The 14,749-nt window shown below is 38.6% G+C and overlaps 1 protein-coding gene across 4 annotated transcripts in view; it reads left to right on the top strand.

Moving 5' to 3' along the window:
• Csrnp3 (cysteine and serine rich nuclear protein 3) overlaps positions 1-14,749 on the top strand; it is a 184,101-nt gene that overhangs the window by 99,829 nt on the left and 69,523 nt on the right. For 3 of the 4 annotated variants that reach the window (XM_021155449.3, XM_021155451.3, XM_021155452.3), the window contains one exon: positions 2,405-2,575. In XM_021155449.3, the coding sequence (XP_021011108.1) occupies positions 2,405-2,575 (171 nt within the window). Of the gene's footprint in view, positions 1-284; positions 508-2,404; positions 2,576-14,749 lie in introns of those variants that run through there. The other variant, XM_085834821.1, reaches the window with a different exon arrangement.

Genomic DNA, 14,749 nt, shown 5'->3' with positions numbered 1-14,749 from the left:
ATTTGAGTGAAGAAAGCAAAGAACAATGCTTTAATGGCTTCCATGGCAATATCTTGTTATAGAAATGTATGTCTTCACCGAAGGTATCCATCTTGTATTATTTTGTGGCTTGGAGTCTCTCCCCATTGAATTACTTTGCATCTTGCTTGAAGTGAAATCACTTTAAAATTTATATCTTGTCCTACTTTTATTTCAAGACTCTCCTTAAAATATCTTTTTTCTCCTCTTTGCTGGCTCTAATATGCATGAACATTTTATGCATTTCACACCCTTTAAAACGAAGAAAATAATAAGCTAATCTGAATACTTGTAAAATGAGAGTAGAACGGAGATTTTATTCTCAGGAGAACATATAGTGATATATGTTCCTGGGCTCATGAGCTATTCCCATAATTAAAACAATAATGCAGAAGATGGACGTTAACAAAATAGACTGGGACCTAATTTGGGGGATGTTTTGCTATTTGATGAAGCCCGTCAGAAGGAACCCTTGCACTGTGATAGCAGGTAACTTTTTTTTTTTTAAATTTTTCACTACACAACTCAATGTGTAAAGCATAAATATATCAGCTACTCAACACATGCCTAGAAGGAATGAACTGAAACCAAGAACAAAGACATGATACATGGAATATTACATTTGATTCTACTAAGTCACACCATAGGTGTCCAGAGAATTGACTAGAAAATGATGAGCCTTGGGTTGTTTCCAACAGATTCATAGAGAGTAAATTCCAAGATGGAAGGTTCTGGAATTGAAACTGAAAATCTGGCAACGGTTTCCCTATTTGGGAATGTATCAGAGGTACCTGTTTGGTGCTTCACAAAAGACTCTAATCCCTGGGTCTTTTTGACTTGGAAACCGAAATGCTGCATTTCTAAGCATCTCTTTCCCAGGTTACATTGCTGCTACGGGTTCAGGTAGTATGCTTTAAGAACTCTCAAATCAGACTGGGGAGAGCTGGCTGAGCCCAGTGGGATCTGAACAGGCTGCTCACTCTGTGATCTGCACCGGCAAGGGATGCTTTTTAGATATTTCTGAGGGAAGTTCTGATAACCTGTAACTGAGTGGTTTTGGAATCGTTTTAAGGGACTTGTTCTCTCTTGATCTACTGGACTGACAGCTATGCTCTGGCAGGGAGGACTTACAATGAGAGTTCAGATTAACTGGCAGGAATGAGGTAGAATGCATAGAATCAACTTGCAATACTTTCAGCTAAGTTAACTTAATTTCTCAAAGTGAGATTGTGTGAAAATTGTCTGAGCTATTTTATGTGTAGTTTATTCACTAAAATATCTGTCTTAGAGGTTAGTTACTGTGAAGAAATACCATAACCAAGGCAACTCTTCTAAGGGAGAGCTCTTAATTGGGGCTGACTTAAAGATCCATTATCATCAAGGCAGGAGCATGGCAGAATCTAGGCAGGCATGGCGCTGGAGGAGCTGAGAGTTTTACATCTTGTTCTGAAGGCAAAAAGGAGAAGACTGGCTCCCCGGCACCCAGGATGAGGGTCTTCAAGCCGATGCCCACAATGACACACCTACTCCAATGGGGTCACACCTTCTCCCAACAAGGCCATACCTCCTTATGGTGCCACGCCCTGGGCCAAGTGTATTCAAACCACCACACTATCATTATATTGAGAAGAAAGTTGGTGTCATTTAGCTGGTTGTTGAGGTAAAACAGGACTGAGGAGGCATAGGCAGTCACTCAGAGAAAAGAAAATACATCCACACAAAACAAATGGCTTAGAAGGAAACAAGTTGTTGCAATACCCAACTGAAGGGGAATTAGGGAATTTCTGGAAAGATAGAAGCAGCTTCAACAGCCAGGTAGCATGGGGACAAAGTTCATCTTGCAGCGGTATAAAAATGGAAACCACCTAAATTTAAGAATTGATTTCATATGCTTCATTATGCGTTGCTAACTAGGTTCCTTGAATTTGAAAATTTCTAAATATAAAATTTTAACATCCCACTTGCAGTGTTTCTTCTAGAGGGATTTTGCATGGCACAGTAATCATTTCAGATTTGGTGATGGTGTGGGGAGGGAGGGGAACCTTGCCATTTGTATTTGGTTCTTCACAGAATTTCATGGACTCAAATGGATTTTCTTATTTTGTCAACAAAAAGACTAATGGTACTGCATTAAGCTGAGTTATTTCTTAAAGACATTGGAAAACTATAGAAATGCTGGTCTAACTGAAGTGTCAAGGACTTCTGTTAATTTTCACCCTTTTTTTTTTTTCTAACTTGAAATAGAAAAATGAATCTGCTTTGTGGTATGTTCAAGGGGCAGCTACAGCCCAGCTCACACATTTAAAGTCACGGAAAACTGATTGCAAACATTGGCTACATCATCAACAGTCAGAACTCAATGCTCGGTTGCTCATTCCCACTCCAGGTACATGTGACAACGCCGCAGCTATGAGTGGAATTTTAAAGAGGAAGTTCGAAGATGTGGACGCCTCCTCACCCTGCTCCTCTGCTCGGGAATCGGATGATGAAGTCTCCAGCAGCGAAAGTGCTGACAGTGGGGATAGCGTCAATCCATCCACCTCAAATCACTTCACCCGTGAGTACTGGACCCCCCCCCCCCCCCCCAGTGAGCCGACTCGACTCTCAGGTTCTGCGGGAAGGTGTTGGTGGCAGTAATCATCCATGTAGCATTGGCCATTTTTATTTTTACCTTTATGGCTAGATGTGTGTTTTTAAATTTTTACAATCAGCTAAATAGAAGGACAGAGTAAAAATGAATTCATTTTGAGGCACCTCAGTGGGTCCCCTTATTTAGGAAGAGTTGGCCGTGTTTGATTTGGTCCTTTCAGTCCATTGAGTCTGTGAATGTAGGCATTTTGTTCCTCTGACTCTTCAAGGAAGCATAAAGCACACTGGACATAGATGAGATGTACGGGATAACGAATAAACTGGAGTTAGGAACACAATGTGCCTTCCCCAAACCGAAATGACCTGGGAGAAATATGAAAGGCTGCGTTTTGCATTTGCTGGTGGAAAGGACTGGCAGTGATAAGAGACTTTTTGATCAGCCACTCACTGAGGAGGGACAGAAGTCAAGCTCTCCCCGGGGGTGGGGTGGGGTGGCCCTTCCACAGTTATTTCTCTGAGTGACAAAGTCCACCAAGGGAAAGATAAGAATGCATGTCACGTCTTCAATTTCTTTCTCCACCACTTTGTCACATTAGTCATTCCTACCAGGGACAGTAATGTGAGGTCTAACGGATGTGAAATTTTCTAATGATCACACAACCTAAGCCCAAGAAACTGACGTGAAACAGCTATATAAGCTAGGTGCGTATGTTCCTAAAGCAGGGAGAAAGAATGACAAAAGGCAAGGACAGCGTTGCTGTGATGTGTAGGGCAACTGAGCACATGCTCTGTACATAGCATGATGTTAGGAGGTGAGCTTGTGCTTTGGATTTGAAAGAAGACATATGTTGACTTTTTGGGTTTTATACTAGTGATAAGGGCGACATCATCTCTATCAAGCACAGCAAGTGTGGTGATTCGCATGAAAGGGCTCAGTAAAATGTGAATATCATGCGGACGTTGTATTATGGATCATGATATTACTGAACCTTTACTAGATACTGGCTAACTGTATTGCTAACTAAATGTTACAAATTACATTGTAAATGTACATACAGTGTACATTTACAATTATTTACACTGAGAGTCAAGTCTTAAGTAGTTCTCAACCTTCCTAATGCTGCAACTCTCTGATACTGTTCATGTTGTGATGGCCCTAACCATAAAATTGTTTTATTGCTGTTTCCTAGCTGCAGTTTTGCTACTGTTAGGAATCATAATACAAATATATTTGAAGATAGAGGTTTGCCAGAGTGGTCAAGACCCATAGGTTGAGAAACGCTGGTCTAAGACTGGAGATTAGCTGTGTGCACATGTCTCAAGGTGTAGTTTTGATCTTTCCCATTATTTCAGCTCCTTCATCATACAATATTGCAAATATCACCTTTAAAATAATATGGGTTGTGAGTTACAAAAATTTAATAAAGACACAGATTATATCTTTGTATATAAAGATATATAAAATTACTATGTTCTCGGGATTCATTTATAATAGTGTTCAATTCCAGAAAAACCCTTATGGAGGTCTTTTTAAGAGATGAAATGAACTAGGTGGTAGTAGTATACATCTTTAATCCCAGCATGCAGAAGGCAGAGGCAGGGGGATTTCTGAGTTTAAGGCTGGCCTGGTCTACAGAGGGAGTTCAAGGATTATACTGAGAAACCCTGTCTTGAAACACAAAACAAAACAAAACAAAACAAAACAGAAAAAGAAGTGAAATTATATATATATATATATATATATATATATATATATGTGTGTGTGTGTGTGTGTGTGTGTGTGTGTGTGTGTGTGTGTGTACATATGTATATATACAAATATATATCTTCTAAATAAGTTAATTATAGTAGGATATTTTTTAAAAGAAGGTATAACATTGAATACTCATTCCAGTTATGAAATTATCATTCAAAACAATATCATTATTTTTTCCCCCTATGGTGCTTTATCTAGGAAAGTATACAAAATCCTGGCCTTGTCTGTGCTAGAAATTAATATGAAGAAAATGAGTGTTATCAAATGCAAAAAGGGGAATTTTAATAAACATTCATACAATTAATTTTTAAAATGAAGCAATTTAAACTCTTTTCATGACATGACAAAGTGTATTGTATATTGATTAAATAAAAAAATTTAAAATGCTGAAATAATGAATTGTCATACTATAAAACATTTGGCAAGACTGTTGTGTGCTTTGAAGCTTTAGGAAAAATTTCACATTGGAAAACATTTACATATTTAATGATATTAAAATATCAAACTTATCTGTTATAAAATATAAAAGTAAAAAATGAAGCAATTTATATTAGAAACATGTATTTAATAAAGTATATGATTATTCTCTAGAGTTTAAAAGCATATCTATAAATAAATATTTTTGAGACAGAGTGAAGTATTCAAGGCTAGCCTCCAACTTGCTATGTATCAGAAGGAAATGGTACTGAAAGCCTGGTCCTCCTGATTTTACCTTCTAAGGGGTATATTTATGCCTCCATGCCCTGTGCATGTTACCTTAGAGACTGAACCCAGGGCTTTGTATATGCCAGGCAGGCGCTCTACCAAATGAGACACCATTCTGCTCCACCCTCGTCTACTTAACTTTTTTGAGCTGCAAGCTAAGGCATGCCACAAAGATAATCCATACTAGAAAACACAATTAATTCATAAGTAAAGCATTTAACAATCATAGTAATAAAAATAGATTAACGTACTTACACATATATTATTAAAATGAAATCATAAAGTTTTCACCGCTATGAAGTGAGTATTCCTCCCGCTAATAGAAAATAGTGATACAAAAAATCTGGGATTAGCCACAGTATATGTTGTAGGTGCACATGTTGCCTTAATGACTGTGAAATTCAGTAAGTACTTTGTCAGTATAAAAACCATTCAAATATTTCTGGTTCTGTATTCAGAAAATATATGTGAAAGGAGAAACATCAAGAGCAATAGAAAATTGTGTTGGCGTTTGATTGTAGTGTGAGAAGGCGGGAGGGGTAGGGAGGCAGCAAGGTCAGAGTGGGAGAGTGATTCATTACAATACAGTAACCCATTAATGAAGTTATTTTCATGATAGTTATAAAGACTGCACCATATGTAGAACACTTATGAGATTCTGGGAAGAGAGGCAGAAGACAGACTTTTCTTTATACTAACAGGGGAATACTATACATGCTCAAAAGCAAAGACTGGGTCATTGACTTGAAAATTGGAAACAATTTGATTTGTTGAAAGATTAGGATGATGGATGGGCTTTTATAGCCATGAATTTTTATTTCTGTTACTGTCATAATGCATTCCCAAGAGATGTTTCAAAGTTGTGCTGCAAAAAAACCAAAAAAAAAAAAAAACCCCAAAAAAACAATCAATTTGTATTGATGTATGCAGAACAGTGGGATGAAGTTGCACAAGGAATCGAGCTGGACAATATCACAGCCAAGTCATAAAGTCTCTCTCTCTCTCTCTCTCTCTCTCTCTCTCTCTCTCTCTGTGTGTGTGTGTGTGTGTGTGTCTGTCTGTCTGTCTGTCTGTCTCTCTCTCTCTGTTTCTCTATGTGTCTCTAGCTCTCTGACTCTGTATGTGTATGTCTCTTTCTGTCTCTCTTTCTCTGTCTCTCTCTGTGTCTCTAACTCTGTCTGTCTGTCTGTCTCTCCGTGTGTGTGTGTGTGTGTGTGTGTGTGTGTGTGTGTGTGTGTGTGTGTGAGTCATTTTTGTTCAGGAGCCTAGTAGGGCCAGAAAAAGGTCCTTGATCACTTGAAGGTGGCATTGAAGGTGGTTGTGAGCTGCCCAGGTGGGTGCTGTCCTCTGGAAGAACAGCAAATGCTCTTACCTGCTGAGCCATTATTCCAACCCACAAATTCCAAGTTTTAAAGGCAATTTGGTTATCGATTGGATTACAGTGGCCTTTCCAGAGAGAGTAGTCTGTTTTACTCCCTGCCTTCCTATTATGGGCGAGCTCAGGGAGGGGATGTGTTGTGGGAGGTAGTGAAGAATCAATGACAATGCTTCCACCTAAAATATAAAAGACAAGAGCATGTCAACCTATGTGAGAGCGCTAGTTACAACTTTTGTTCCTTTCTTTTTAAATGGATTTTAAGGCTGAGTACAGGGGCATCCAAGCTCTTTGAAAACAGGCAGCTAGATCTTGGTGAGTTTCAGGTCAGCTTGGCCTACATATATAGACTTCCAGGCCAGCCAGAGCTACAAAGGAAAAAAAAAACCCATAATAATAATTAAAATTATTTGCTACTCTAGAAATTGATGTGTAACATTTTAGAAAACACAGGTACATACATATATTTTACTATTTCAATTAGATTAGACAGATGTTCATTAGCAATATCTTCTTGATGGTAATCTCTGATTATAATCTTTTGAATATTTACTAATGAATCCTTGTGCTCCTAACTTGCTTTCCTACAATTGAAAATGAAGACAGCAGCCCTTCTTGGAATAAGGAATTTTTAAAACCATTAAACCTTTGCGGCAATGTGAAGCAATTTACATTCACACTGAGATTCTGAAATTGTGGTTCCCCTTATGTAAATCTCAGTCATCCTGGCTTTATCCTTCCAATTTAAATGAGTGGGTGTACTCTTCGAAGGGTAGCCACCAGCACACTGTACGTTACAGCATTTTGTTGTTTTTGCAAATATAGAAATTAATAAGATTGGTTGGTACATGTCAGCCGCTGTGGTAATGCAAAATGTCATACTATTCTAAGCCTCCTGTTCAGGCATTTCAATTTGTAGCATACCCCATTATGATAATAACAGCTTCAAAATGTAAATTAGGGAGAATGTGATGGCTTTTCCCTTGAACTTCTAAATTTTGCTAGGCAACCAGCACACTTACCAGTGTTCAACCAAGGTCGCAGTTTGTACTCTCCTTGGAATAGAAGCAGCAGAATCCATAGGACCGAGGGACGCTTTGTTTCTCCACATCCCTGTGGCTCCTCAGCCAGTCATTCTGTCAAAAGGAGAGCTTCAGGGAAAAGACAGGAATGATATTTTCCCCCTGCCCTCTGAAGGCTCTTGGCACGTCGCATAAATAATGAGAAGCTGTGTGGTGAAACACGGTCCCTAAAGGAACACGTCTCCTGCAGCAGTGTGCATACCAGAGACAGATAAATGCATATCGTACAGGACTTGAAATGCAAAGGGGTCAAAGGATGGTCGCTCAACATGGCACATGGCAGCGGGTAGTGAATGCCTCTCCCCGTTGCTAAGGTTTTCCAAGTCACAGACGGCTTCCATAGAGTTGAGTTCTTTTAACATGCAGAAATTGCTATGCAATCCGGAGTTATTACAGCCATGACAAAAGTGGAAATTAGTCATCACAGACGTGGTTATGATTTTTCCGAAGAGCTGAGAAACATGTCTGTCTCCCTCTTTCCCTCGCTGTCCCCTCGGCCCACCTTTTTCTCTGAATCCGCAGAGCATAAACATATGAGTCAGAAATTTTCTCCAGTTGCTCCTTCTCAATTATTCCCATTTCCTGTTAGGCTTTAATCCGGAGAATCAGTAGAAAGCGAATGTGAAGGTTTCCTCGGTGGTACAACTGGTTTTTATTAAGCAGTTAAACTATACTAAGGACTCAGAGTCAACTTCAAGAATGTTACATAATTTGTGTCACAAAGCTTATATCCATGTATAAGTGAAGGCTCTAAGAAGTGAGTATTACTGAGGTAAATATGACAGATACCCCACACTGGGGTATTATTTTGGAAACTCATTTTTTGCAGAGGTAGTTGTAGCAATCTATTCCTTGCTTCCATATTTTTTTAAATGACTAGAGCAACATCTGGGCAGAAGTTCGATGTAGGTATTTTATGATACTAAAAAAATCTCCTTTTCACTCTGTGATACTGCCTGTAAAAAATGAGACTCCAAGAGGCCTAAATGTGATAACAAATATAAGCAATATAAAGTCATCCCTGAAATGCAACTAATTCATTGAGATGTATAGCTCTGCCCCCTATACCCATAACTTTGGAAAAAATAAACATGAACTTGTGCGGACAGACCTGAAACCAGCTGCAGACCACCTCTGCCATCATGGCAATCACCACCAGGTCACGTGCACATCTGATTATCACAGATAGATCAGCTGAGTCATTAGATGTTTGTTTGGTCTAGTTCTCAGAAATAAGGCAGTTCAAAGCAGGGCTAATAATGAGAGAAGGACAAGCCTACAAGCTGGTTCTATAGAAAACATTAACTTGAGTATTCTGTACGGCTTATTGATTGATTGAGGCTGTGGAACTGGCATTACCTGCCTTCACCCGAGAGGCTGTGGAAATCAATAACGATGTGTTGGAAATAGCTAGCCACGTGACGTCTTCTGGAGATGCAGATCCTATTCAGGCTGCAATGCCCTTTCTGTTGTCTTCCAAACTGACTACTTAAATTCTCTGTTTGCTACAAGGTTCACATAAAATCTTTCTACACCAAGTCTCACCTTAGTTTTCCTTTTTACCACTTACTTGGAGGCTACTGGCCTTCCACTGATGTTTAAAAGCATGAGCAATGATGGGGTCTCTTCTTCCAGTTGGTGTATACTAGCAGGCAGCAAAGCCTGTGACTGGGCAGTTGTTCGCTGGTGGCTCATTGTCTGTCTTCTGTTGTGAAGTCTTTACTTACTTGCATTCGTGAACCTCGCCAGCACTCCATGAAGAACCTTAGAAGCTCCTGCAGAGTGTTTTTACTAACCCAGGAGATACACAATTCCTGTCATTCAGTTTGGACTGTAGCCCCCTCTCTTCCACTTGCCTGTGTGCGACCTCATTCTCTTGGCTTCCCTACAGTATTGCACCCATTGCTTGTCTCTTTCTTTTCCAGTACTCTGGCTAAATCCAGGCCTCCCACCTCCTAGGAAGCTTGTGAACCACCAGGCTGTACCCAATTCCCCAGCACCTACAATCCTTTCCTGCTGTAACACTTGCTCTCTTAGGAGAAAATGAAACCAATGTCACTTCCCCAGAACAGCTTCTCATTAGTGTACCATAACCCTCTTTCTAGATATCCCAAGTCAATTTTCCTACTCAGCTCACTGTTTATAATTCTCCCAGCTCCTCCTCCATCTTCTCTCCCCTTGTATACACAGCATCTCTCTTGCCTCCCCATCATCCTGCACCCTTTCTTTATATCTGTCTTCAATCGTGTGTCCTTATATTATTAAGCAGTGTACTTCACATGTGCTTTTAAGGATGAGTGTGTGTTCCAGGAAGGCAGGAACAAGGTCCTCGTGCGCCTCACAGCCAGTAAACACTTTAATGTTTGTCTAATTCGATGAGTATATGGATAACTGATTAGGCCTTAACTACCTGGCATTCATTTCTGTACTAGTAGGAGGTAGAAATATAAAAGCAAATAGAACACAATCTGCTTTGCAAAGAACTTTACAGTCAATGTCACCTTAGCATCTTTCCAACACTTACTGTATTCTGTTTTTCACATCATAACTATTGGTGCAATAGTTAAAGAGTTTAACTATTCATTAGTGTTTTGCTATTTTTATTGGTTCTGATTCAACTCTTGCTAGATACTTGGTAAACAATTTTATATTGTATGACTTGTCTTTTTCAATAGAACTAAATCACATAAACTAAAAAAAAAAGTGGTGTATTTATTTAGGACCTAATAGTGGGGTGGAGATTAGTGAAAAATGCATATGAATTCACAAGTTAATAGTAACTCACGGATTGATGGGTGTCATTGTGAAGTGTCAAGATCCTGGTTTATTAGATATCGTATTCAAATATGCACATAGTGGTGAGCTGTGTTTTAAGAAGGATTCCACGGTCATTATGTATTCCCAGCACGTTCTTCCTGGTTTCATTTGCTTATATATAGCTTCCCCAAGCAGAAGTCGCACTGCTGCTTAATTGGAGGCTGAGGCCGTGCAGCTGTTTATGCAGTAGCTAGCTGTATCACACACTTGAGGGGATGCAAGTTGCTTTCACCTTCACCATCTTTTCAATCAGCTGGGGAAGAGACATTACAAAGTCAGATCACCTACCGCCGTATAAATACCGTTAATTTAGTTTTCATTTGGTTTGTTTCAAATTCAGGATGGGGACCAATCATTTAGCTTCGATAAATGGTGACATTAGATTTAGCTTTTTATCTCAGGCTGCCAAGATTGATTTGAAAAAAAAAATGTTCTTCTTTTTTTTTTTTTTAATGTATAATTTGGTTTGTTTCCCATAGCCATAGTCTATACTCATGTGTTTCAAATCCACCCATTTATATCTCTCATAGTCCCACCACGCAGGGCCACATCATAAGTGTCATCTGCTCTGTGTCCTCTTAGGCAGATGTTCTAGATCCTCTCATCTCCCCACTGTGCCAGCCTCAGCACTTCCCTAAGTAACAATCATTCAAGCCCTGCAGCCTCCAAACCCTCCATAGCACCTGTGACCACGCCCACACTCCTGCATCTCTTCATCCCCAAACCTCACCCACTGATGATCTTGAATCACTTACTCAAGCAGAACAAAACTTTTTTTTTTTTTTTTTTTTTGAGACAGGGTTACTCTGTGTAGCCCTGGCTGTCCTGGAACTCACTTTGTAGACCAGGCTGGCCTCAAACTCAGAAATCCGCCTGCCTCTGCCTCCCAAGTGCTGGGATTAAAGGCGTGCACCACCACGCCCGGCAGAACAAAACTTTTTTGTTCTGTTTTTTGCACTATGATCCTTTAAAAATATAACTCGTTGATCTTTTAATATTTTGTGAAATTAGTGAATTTTTTATATTTTCCACATTCTTGGTTTTGTTTATATTATTTCTACTGATTTTTAAATTTTGAATATAATTTTTTACCTCATATTTGAGCTCTGTTGTCAGCCCATCTGAAATCTGTGAGTCCACAGACCTCACCCCTTGCACGCTTGTAAAAAAGTGATGGGTATCTTGGAAATTCTTTCAGGTAACCCCACAACAGGAAAAAAAGTAGACAAATTCTATTTATAAATAGACTATAGATGTGAAAACAGAGGCAGCAATGCTCATGTTTATTATATTGTTCTCGACATTTTGTATAACAACATTTATAACACATAAAATATATATGCAGCCCATCTTGCTCTAAAACTTCTACAAAGGATTAAGGGTCTAAAGAAAGGCCAAGTACAATTGTGAAAAATAGTGAAAGGCTATATGTTTCAATAACTAATCGTGACAATTAACATGTGAAAACAGTTAAACATGCTGGATTAGCCCAATTCTGCACATGAACAGATAGGGAGCTTAGAGACAAAAACCACATTTAAATAATGGCGTCATATGTGCCAGAAGAGACATTGCAGATGAACTGAGAACGAAGCAACTGCACCAATACAGGGTATTTTTAGTGAATGGGATAGAATTCGATCCCTACCTCATTTTAATCTGGGAAAATAAGTTCTCAGTGTGGTGAGGAACAAAAGGTAAACATTTCAAACGTTTAAGATATGAAAAAGGACATATTTTATAGTGTAGTAAAAGTAAGACTAGCAGAAGAAAATGCATTATATATAAGTATATTAAAATATTTCTATATGAGTAACTCTACCTTCAAGGAAGCAAGGAGATGAGCTGAGTAGTAGGAAGAGATATTTGTCAAGTTACTGACTGGTAAAGAATTGGTATTTGAATGAGAAGAACACCTCTAAAGGAAAAGCTAATGCTGTGTTGAAATATTTATATAATATATATTTATAATTATATTGTATATTACATATAATGTAATTATATTTATATAATAAACACATAAATGCTAATACAGTTTTTAACAAGTCTGTTAGGAAATTAGTGAAATTAAAGTTGAACAAAACACCATTTTTCATATATTACACCATCAGCTTAACAAAAAGTAAAGGTCTCCACTGTATTGCGTTTACAGGAAGGCTGGAGATACAAGTGGCTAATGATCTGTGTAATTAAAGCAGGCTGAGTCCCTAGAGTGGAAACCATGCTTAGAACATGATAGCAAATCATATTCTAGAGAGTAGAAGACTGGGTTAGGTGTCTGGGCTTCTTCACTTTCATTCTCTAAATGAAATTCACTTCCATTTTAAGTGAAGCATCTTGAAATAATTTGGGCAAGTGTCAACATCCATAAACTACAGCTACTAAGTAAATTTTACATAATAATAACCAATCAGTTTCCCATCTCTCCACTCCTCCAAGTCCCCAACTCTCCTCTTCCCAAGACCTACACTACTTCTCTACTTCTCTTCAGAAAAGAGCAGGCCTCCCAGGGATGTCAACTGAACACAGCATAACAAGATGAAATAAGACTAGCCAGAAACTCCTTGTATCAAGGCTGAATGAGGCAACCCAGAAGGAGAAAAACGGTTCCAAGATCAGGCAAAAGAGTCAAAGACACCCCCAACACACACTTTTAAAAATATAGAGATTAATTAATTTGTAGGTTTAAAATATAAAGTTTAAACCTATTGTATACATTTTAACAACTTTTATTATATTTTACATGTATTTCTTGCATTTTTTGGAAGTGAAGTCTATGGATCAACTCACAGTGTTTGATTGCTGCCTTGGTAACTTGCCCCTTCATAGTTTGATATTTTATACTTCATTGGCTTCTTTCACGTTCTCATCTTGTTTACAGTGTTACTGTTGATACAGGAAGGCAGAGGGACCTATAACCCAATGATAGCCTTCCAACTCATGCTCACTGTTAGTCAGAGCTAACCTTTAACAAATGTATTCAGTACCTTCCTCCTCCTGTCCACAGTGATTTTTGTCAAATGTTCTCATGAAATTCATCTCCGTACATTCTTTTCTCAGGCCCTTAATTAAACTTGTTACAGGGTCAGACCATTGTTCCCACAGATATTTACAAAAGCCACCTGTGGGCATTTCTACCATGCTTGCCCACTGTATACTGCTATATCTATAGTATCTACAGTAGGCACCATGCAATCTGGTCTCCCTCCCCACCTTCAAATGAGTTAGAATCGAATATTGTTTTCTTTAGAGCATTATTCTGAAACTAACTGTCTTTTGTTTGAGAACCATTATAAGAGGAAAATACTTAGCTTTGCTACATGTATTCTTTCCCTAGTATGTCATTTGAATTTGTGAGAATGGTACTGTGTTATATATTCATTTAACTTGATACAATTGAAAAGTCCACAACTGAAGACTATAGTTTTATCTCTGTGGCTAGAGTTCAACCTTTAGTTTTAGTTTTGTTAAAATTAGTTTTGATGGTGATTAAGTGATTTCATGTATTTCTTCATTTATAAAGTATAGGAACAGTTTGATCTTGAAATTAGTATAGGATTCAGCTAATCTCCTTTCCCTCTCCTTCCCTCCAACTACAGTATACTTCTGACTATTTCTCAGGTGTGTATAATTTGTAGTAAAATATTTGAGGAAAAATTTATTTGTTCAGTATTTATTTCTGTGTACTTATGGGTATAGTGTGCTCATGTTGAAATCCTGTTTACCATTTTTCTTTTGCTTTCAGCTTGTAGATGCCACAAAAGTTAAAAAAAAAAATAGTGGATTTTGCTTTGAGCTGTCTTAACTGAACCAACCATGAACTTCAAATGTAGTGCATTAGGACAGTGCAGAGGGGTTTAATATGGGCCTGGATCAAACTAAGGGAAATGGGTTAGAATAAAGAGTTATAACTGTTTGTTAGTTCACTGTCAACAACACTTTGAAAACCAAATGGTGTACTCACCATATACACTGTGATTTCTAAGAATTTTCTGTCTTAGGGTTTTAGTGCTGTGAACAGACACCATGACCAAGGCAAGTCTTACATTTAATCGGACTGGCTTGCGAGTTCAGAGGTTCAGTCCATTATCATCAAGGCAGGAACATGACAGCATCCAGGCAGGCATGGTGCAAGAGGAGCTGAGAGTTCTACATTTTCACCTGAAGGCTGCTAGCAGAATACTGGTTTCCAGGCAGCTAGGATGAGGGTCTTAAAGCCCACACCCACAGTAACATACCTACTCCAACAGGGCCACACCTTCTAATAGTGCCACTCCCTAGGCTAAGCATATACAAATCTCTAAGTTTGCCTGAAGCTGATATACAGATTTCTCATTGTGGGACATTATCTGACAACAAACTGTGTGATAATTACAATTCTCTAAAGGAAGTCACAAAAGAATGAAG

This window comes from Mus caroli, unplaced genomic scaffold (assembly GCF_978045245.1).
Source record: "Mus caroli unplaced genomic scaffold, Mus_caroli_1 scaffold_2, whole genome shotgun sequence".
Lineage (NCBI taxonomy): Eukaryota > Metazoa > Chordata > Mammalia > Rodentia > Muridae > Mus > Mus caroli.
This window is presented reverse-complemented; position numbering and strand designations above follow the sequence as displayed.